The sequence below is a fragment of the Aedes aegypti genome, chromosome 2, assembly GCF_002204515.2.
Source record: "Aedes aegypti strain LVP_AGWG chromosome 2, AaegL5.0 Primary Assembly, whole genome shotgun sequence".
Lineage (NCBI taxonomy): Eukaryota > Metazoa > Arthropoda > Insecta > Diptera > Culicidae > Aedes > Aedes aegypti.
The window spans coordinates 474,317,881-474,326,064 of NC_035108.1; the positions used below are offsets into that span (position 1 = coordinate 474,317,881).

At 36.2% G+C, this 8,184-nt stretch overlaps 1 protein-coding gene across 1 annotated transcript; it reads right to left on the reverse strand.

Annotated features, from left to right (window-relative positions):
* Nucleotides 1-5,502: 5,502 nt before the first annotated feature.
* Nucleotides 5,503-7,982, reverse strand: LOC23687632 (acidic leucine-rich nuclear phosphoprotein 32 family member B). Its single transcript, XM_011494841.2, has 3 exons — nucleotides 7,708-7,982; nucleotides 6,561-6,711; nucleotides 5,503-6,489 (listed from the first exon to the last, which is right to left on the reverse strand). The coding sequence occupies exons 1-3, from the start codon at nucleotides 7,810-7,812 to the stop codon at nucleotides 6,431-6,433; spliced, it is 315 nt and encodes a 104-aa protein (XP_011493143.1). The 5' UTR covers nucleotides 7,813-7,982; the 3' UTR covers nucleotides 5,503-6,430.
* Between the last annotated feature and the right edge of the window lie 202 nt (nucleotides 7,983-8,184).

Consider the following 8,184-nt stretch of genomic DNA (forward strand, 5'->3'; position numbering starts at 1 on the left):
ACCATAAATGGATAAATCACTAAAGTGACCTCTACCTTCAAAAAAGTAGTAAAGGATACCATCATACAATTTGTTCATAAACATGAAGATTTTTGTTACGCGTAAAATAATGTTTATCTTTGAAGAACAGCATTTCTTTATTAACATAACATCGTAGAATGGTAGTTGTACGATGTACAGAAAATCGATTACGATTTCATTATAAATAGGAAAAATATTGTATGAACAAGGCATAGATTTTTTTTGAATGAACTGTCCTATATTTCAACTAAAATTTGTATCGTTTAACAGATACGCATACTTCAAACTCAACTGTAAGGTCGTTTCGAGATTTTCGATAAACCAAGTCTAGTACACGACACTCAAAACAACCATACAGTTGAGGTCAATACACAAGTATCTGTCAAAGGATTGTGCTACTCTTCCCCAAATATAATTTCCCCGGTAGAACCGTTTTTGGAAAGAAGAGTAGTTCAGAAAGGTGCAACAATAGTCTTCAGTGACAGGTTGACGAACTAGGAAGGGCAATAAACGACTAAAAGAATGAGAGAGGTATTCAATGCATACAATTCGGCGCTTTCTCGCATCGTTTTGGTATTTTTTTATGGGGGTGTCAATGGGTCTAGGGGGTGAGATTGGGTTGAAACGGAAAAAATATGATTTATGAAATATTTGTAGTTGTTTTTGTTTAATATATCAATAAACTTCTATGTTGAAACTAGAGAAAAATTAACAATGGTTAAATTGGCATGTGCAAAGTATCACGTATGTACTTTAACCTCTATTGTTATATTAGCAGCAGGTTGAAAGTCTCTTCAATACACTTCACTAGTATTTTCCGCAATCCATTTGATTTTTCCACAAAAAAAAAATATTTTTTCGATACGGTGTCTAAAACATTAAAAATGGGGGTGTGATTGGGCCAAGCAAAAACGACTGAATTAAAACTAAAAACTACTTTTTTATGTTTAACGATGCAGCGTGTACTTTTATTCTTTCTAAATACAGCATCGCTGAAACATCAAACAGGTCTACTGTTGATTCCGTATATTGAATAGCAATGCTAAGCATTTTAACAGCTTCTCAAACCAACAACAATTTTTTTGTGCGCAGCAACATACTAAAATTATCAAATGGACCCGTTTCGAGTAGATCAGGAAATAGGTAGACAGGCGGTCATCCCGCTTTCGGTAGCCGAGTAGATAGTGAAGTGTTTGATGAACACTCCGGCGCCAAAAGCAGATAAACTGGAATGTTTTAACAGTTTTTGGCTGGTGGGGTAGAATTTGTGCAGCCAACTACAATCGATGGGTATGGATGCTCATTTGTCTAATCCCTCTCTACTCTAAGAGCTGGACTGGGTTATGTATCAGCAAAATGTGCCTGTGGTGGATTTACGTAGCTTTGGCTCTTACAATCGTTGGAAAACCGTCCAACACTTCAAACTCTGTCGCTGATGCCTAATTTCACATGGCAAGAGCCATGCAAGGCCACGGTTTGTGGTGTTGTTAGATGCGAACCGCGTCATTACAAGTTGTTACAGCCAGGAGAAGAAGACCTGGCTGATAAGCTGGGAGTTGAAGGCGAAGTAGAACCCTTGTGCCTACAATGGACCGGAAATGTCAAGCGAACCGAAAGGGATTCCCAGAACGTGAAACTTGATGTCTCGGCTGTTGGAAAAAATCGTAAGCACACATTGTAATACGATGAATTAACGCTTAAGTTTCACTACCTCAATGACCTTCCTGTGGACAGATATACAAGTGATTTGATTGGCGCCGACAATGCAAAACTATTGCTAGTTTAAAAAAGCGGGAAGGAAAGTATTGTGAGCCAGTTGCAGCCAAAACTAGATTAGGCTTGACCATCTACGGCAAGGCAGAAGGCCACATCGATTCGCCCGAATATCGTCATCGTCAATTACGCCCAACCACTTCCTGATGCTCAGCTCTAACTGCCACAACTACCTGTAAAAGCCGTGGGCTTCGTGGTCGTGCGGTTGGTGTCAAAGAGTGTGGGTTCGATTCCCACTTCAGTCCGGAAAACTTTTCGTCAGGAACGTATTTCGACTGTGTCACTGGGCGTTACATGATAGTCCGTTGTCTAATGTGGTGCTTCCTTCAAAGGACATAATCGTCCACTGGAAGCATTAACGTGTCGGCGTCTTTAAAAAAAAAAGCCGGAGGTAGAGTGCTTCCAGCAAACTGAAATTTGATTCGGGGCATATTGGATGAAGATGGACAGTGCCTACAGCCAAGTCGCATAAATTTGCGCTACTTATTAAATAGGATCCTAGGTACTCTGCCCTTCTATGCCTACTTGTCCCATGTTCTATGTGAACCTTATGGACCGCCGGACAACTATGCGTAGAACGGCATTACTGCTCTTTATCATTTGATTGATAACATAGTTGCGCATTGTGGTAACTTCAGCGATGCATTGAATTTATTGATAACAGTGTTGCTCAGAAAATTTATCAATCCATCCAAATTAATGCAAGATCATAAAATAAGGAAAATCACGAATAAATAGTATTAAAATGTCTTAAATCAAAAATGTTTAAATCAAAGATAATCATTAAAATCTAGTGACGCTAAGAAAGAATTTAAATTGACATTTTTAGTACAAGATTTGTGATCAAATGTTATGATTTTTAAGAACAAAACAATGTACATAAACTGCCAATTATTGCTCAGTTATGTCAATTATGTCGGAATCCCTAAAACTTGAACCTAAAATTGCTCAAAACCTTTAAATATATTGGGCAATCAGATTTTCCATCGATTTTTATGCATTAAAATTGATTTGATTGACTTTTTCTTCATTCATGAACCCATGCCAAAACCCAACTATTACACGCTTCAAAAACATCCTGATCCCATTATTACACACTTTTAGCACAGTTATAGCACACATCTTTATTCGTGTTTTTTTGCATGGAGTTGACACGCTAGAGTTATTAAAGACGACGTGATATAACGCTCCAAACAATAAATTTAACAAATAACGACGAGTTTGCATGATACCTAATTTGATGATATAACAATTTGACGAAGAAAAGTCCAGTACGAGTACAAGACTGCCAATTTTGTTAATATTATTTAACAATGGGCATTCCATATAAACATATGAAGAAAATTTTTTTTTTTTCTCTCAAGGAAGTTTAAATATAATAATTTAAATACATTCTAAATAAGCTATAGCGGAAAACATTTTGCCCATAACGTAACATTGATTGATACTTGAACGGCGCTACAAACAATAGCTTAATATTACTTGACATACGTGATTTTGCCCTTTTTAAAGAGAAACAACCTGCTGGTAGCTGAAATGCAGTATACAATAGTGCTTTACATTAATATAAGGTTTACAATTCATTGTCATGTGTTTAAGGTTGAGATACATCGAAGCCAATCCTCAAATTTTCAAGAGCACAAAACACGATGGTGGTGACCAGTCGATTAAGTTTTCAACTCGAAGTGCTGTTTGGTTATCTAGATTTGTGCTCTTCAAAATTTGAGGTTTGGCTTCAATGCATCTCCACCTTAACATTCTCCTTATATTGGCATGTGTGCAATAATTGGCAGTCTATCCTAAATTGCGTTATATCCTAGATTATAGTTCCGAAAGTTCTTTATTGTGGACTAAAATCTAAAAACACAGGATACATTCCCTTGTCGACGTCATTGGGGTGGTACACAAATTATGTCACGCTAAATTTAAACTTTTTCGACACCCCCTTGTTACACTTTTTCTATGAATTCTCCGAAAATTATGTAAGGCTTGTCACGCTTGGCTGGACCCCCTTCCCCCTTGGACCATGACATAATTTGTGTATAACCCCATACCAGTAAATTTCACTATATTTTTCAACTAAGAACAATCCGGTGTTTTGGGAGAATTTGCCGGGTTGTAAAAATCTTTCCTTTTGGAGACAGATTGCGAAAAACGAGCTGTGATAACATTGTATAGGCGGCATTAATAAAATATTGTCATTCAATTGCCTTGCTTATGGAACGAAAAGTTCTCTAATCTCTAAGAGAATTATTGGATGGGATTTCTTACAATCCTTGTTGCCTAAAACCATATCGCATGGAAATGTTAGAAGTATTCTAAAGGTTTGTCGCTTCTTATAGGTAAAAAGTCTTTTGTAAAATGTACTAGATTTTTATCACTGTACGCCCTGGCCTATCGGTCGCAAGATTCTTGGTTCGATTCCAGGTTGCAACGTTTCATAAGACAAATTTATGAATTCCAACTAGATTTCTTATAAACGGTTTCGATAATCCATTTGCCTCAGTAAAAAGTAAGTGTTTTGTAGAAGTGGACGGATATAGATTCATTTATACCTTAAATATGCTGGGGTCCGCCAAGACGTAGCGGTAAACATCCAGCTTTTCAACAAGAATATGCTGATGTTCGTGGTTTCAAAACCCACCAAGGATCTTTTTGGGTCCAAATAGCCGTAGCGGTAAACGCGCAGCTATTCAGCAAGACCAAGCTGAGGGTCGTGGGTTCGAATCCCACCGGTCGAGGATCTTTTAGGGTTGGAAATTTTCTCGATTTCCCAGGGCATAGAGTATCTTCGTACCTGCCACACGATATACGCATGCAAAAATGGTCATTGGCATAGTAAGCTCTCAGCTAATAACTGTGAAAGTGCTCATAAGAACACTAAGCTGAGAAGCATGGCCTGTCCCAGTGGGGACGTAACGCCAGAAAAGAAGAAGAAGATCTTTTTGGGTTGAAAATATTTTTGAATTTCCAGGAAAAAGAGTATCTTCGTGCTTGCCACATAATAATACACATACAACAAATATGATCATGTGGTAAAGAAAGGTCCCAATTATTAATGTGGAAGTGCTCATAAAAAGAGTAGCAGGATCTGTCCCAATAGGGTCGAAATTCTAGAAAGAGAATACACCTCCTAGAATACAGGTGCTACTTTCTGTGCGGAACGCCTTTATTCGAATGGTGCTACCCCCTTTTTATCAATATGTAGAAAGTAATAACTTATCTACAGAATTGAAAGGGGTTATAAGCAAAGGGGCGTAAGTGGCAATAACATAGTTTAGAGAAAATTGACTTTGAACATCTTCACATTCCATACAAACTTACGGGAGCCAAAAACAATCCAATATCCTACCAATTATGTTGGATTTTAACTGGAAAACTTGTAAACAGTAATTTATTTTACTATGCTGAACTTAAAACTGACTAAAATGTCGCTAACACACCTTTGCGTTTGGGCCACTCAATTGTACAGAGACAATATATTGTTCGTGAATGTCATTTAAAATAACACTGGGAAAATAAGATATTCAAACAGAAAGGTGTTCATTCTTCGATAACATGTACGGTCAAAGTGTTTCTCAAATTTGTATCAAACAATCTTTAAAAACACATTTCTTTTATTTATCAGTTCAATGTAGAATGCTTTGTGGTTATTGATTTGCTTTGTGTTGGTTCTCTTGGAAATTTAAACCAGTTATTTAGAGTCTGTTTTTTTTTATTTTATTGTTATTTTCATCTTTGCATTGTTTCCAACAAATCTTTTGCACGGACATACATACTTAATATTAAACTTATAATTTTGAAGAGTGAGCTGACGAAATACGTGCATATGGTCAAATCATGCTAAGTTCCAGTTATGTGATCTCGATGCAATTTTTCAACTCATGTCAACAGGCTCGGTACCGCTTAACTGATGTATTGCTGCGAAATTACTATAGACGGCCGCATTACCTAATCATTTAGATATTTTGTTCATTTTTTGTTTGATTACTTTGAGCTGGCCTTTTTATTCTACAATAAAAATATGTACGATCGCAATTAAACATAAAAGGCTATAATAAATACAAATGCTGCTCAGATTTCCACAGTAATAAATTAAGCACAAAAATTGTATAGATTCCTAGCTTTCCGTTTGATATTCGAACTGATTGTTTTAAAAGCATTAAATTCTAATAAATCGTGTCGAAAATGTTCAACATGTTTGGGTATGCATTACAATGTACACGGTACACTCGCAATTCATTGTGTTTGAATAATTGCAACAATACTCATAATCACGTTGGTAGATATAGAATGGAAGTTTGCATATTCTAACCCACGATAATATACTGTATACTAAGTCTAAATGCTCCATACGATTCTTATCTTTGCCATATGAAACATACCGCTTCTGCTGACTATATCGATGGGATTTAAGACCATTGAACAGAAATTTAATTTCAACCAGCAAACTTATACCTTCACACGTATGATGTCTATGGTAGGATTTCCTTTGTTGGGTTTAAAATATATACACAAACAAATTTTACAATGTTTATGGTTGCATATACTTATTATTTGCATATTAAGTGCAAATTGAAATAATAAATCACCTATTCCTATTTACTTAGTCTCACTCTTACATAGTATCTCATCATTACGCATCCTCATCCTCTTCTTCTCCGTCAACTTCATCACCCTCTTCCTCTTCCTCATCTGAAAGCAGAACAAAACATATGTTAGAAATAATAACAAAAATGTATATGGTGTTAAAATATAAAACTAACCTTCAGCTTCTATATCCTCTTCTTCTCCATAAGGAAGGTCATACTCTTCATCCTCTCCCTCCACTTCCTCGCCCTCATCTTCAACGTCTTCCTCTTCTTCTCCCGCGCCATTTTCATCCTTCTTCACTTTTTTGGATTCTGTGGTTTTCTCCTGAAATTATAAGATGGAAAAAGTTATATAATGAATATATTTTATGCACTTAAATTCGACAGCATATATTTTAAAATTTGCTAATTAATTAATTCGTTTGAATTGGCATCCACTAAAACTAAACAGCTAACCATTTAAGTAGTTGTGAATTGCAAGGACTTTATCTCACATACACAAATGTTGAGTTTTCCGTTAAACGCCTACAGATGCCACACACACTAGCATTGCAACGAAGCCGGTATTCTGGATGGTATACTTTCAATATGTATAAACAATTCAAGATCGATGAAGCTTCAAGCTTTGCGTCAATTTTGGCTTCGCGCCTTTCCAACGTATGTTAGAGTTTTGGTTGTATTGGTATATTCGCGCACTAGCACACCGACTATCTCAATTTACTAATATCTGGCCGATTTCATATGCCGTTCTTTTCAAATGAAAATATATTAATGAAAAACGACGCCAAGCTAAAAACATGTAATTTAAATAAAAAATGCTGTGCTAAGTACTGATCATTGCAATTTGTATGCGATTTTCAACATAAACCATGCAGCCATATTATACATTATAAATAATGCTGAAGATTGATAGACATTGACCGCTATTATGATTAAACAATTGTGAAAAACGTGTTCGTCCGCCATATTCTTCAATGGTCAATGCACTTCGTTCTTGGCTGAAATATCTACCGTGGATTACGAAGTATTTCAACCATATTTTTATAAATACTGAAGCTAGTAGGTAACGAGCACGCCAAAAAATTCATGCACACCGCGTGGTTTTCCTATTGGAAATGGCGGTGATTGCTTGTAACATTTAAAATCGGAGGGAAACGGACCATGAAAGATAGAAACCGGCCGGTGGTAATGCAATAATCAGAAATTTGAAGCAAAAAGTGCGTATTTCGAAATAAATGATAATTTGTCAATGGAAGGCTTCATTTGCCTTGAAAACTGATTTCATTAGATTACACAGAAAAATGTAGCTGTTGATACTTACATCGGCGGGCCGCTTCACTCCTTTTAATTCCTTGGTCTCTGCTTTTTCGTCGGCAGCGGCAACATTTTCAACCTCGACTTCACTTTTTTTGTTTTCTGCACTCATTTTGATTACACTTTAACACGGATAATTCAATCCTAAATTTGAACTATTTCTTTAGAGACTTTGAACAAACAGCTTAGCTATACAATGTGTCTTTTATTTTTCGAGAGAGACGATGCAACTTCGACGAGCTCTGAAATACGACTGTGGTGCTTGCTTCAGACGGCGTACCGATCATAACATGAAAAATGGTTTGTAACAGGCGTCGCTTATATCAGAACGCCAGGTAAAATTGTTTTATTTTGCTTTTCATCAGGCTTTTCGTTCAAAAATTGTACCCAATGTGTCCAATAAATTTAAAAGCATAGGTAAACACTTTTCAAATTATTTTCTAATTAAAATAAAAGAATTGTTTACCTAAAAAGAGGGATGCAT

What these genes read in the sequence shown, in the direction of transcription:
- LOC23687632 (XM_011494841.2), bottom strand. Translation starts at nt 7,812, where the DNA reads ATGAGTGCAGAAAACAAAAAAAGTGAAGTCGAGGTTGAAAATGTTGCC. An exon ending in GAGTGAAGCGGCCCGCCGAT is followed by an intron (nt 6,712 to 7,707) that starts GTAAGTATCAAC and finishes TTATAATTTCAG; the next exon opens with GAGAAAACCACAGAATCCAA. An exon ending in AGAGGATATAGAAGCTGAAG is followed by an intron (nt 6,490 to 6,560) that starts GTTAGTTTTATA and finishes TTCTGCTTTCAG; the next exon opens with ATGAGGAAGAGGAAGAGGGT.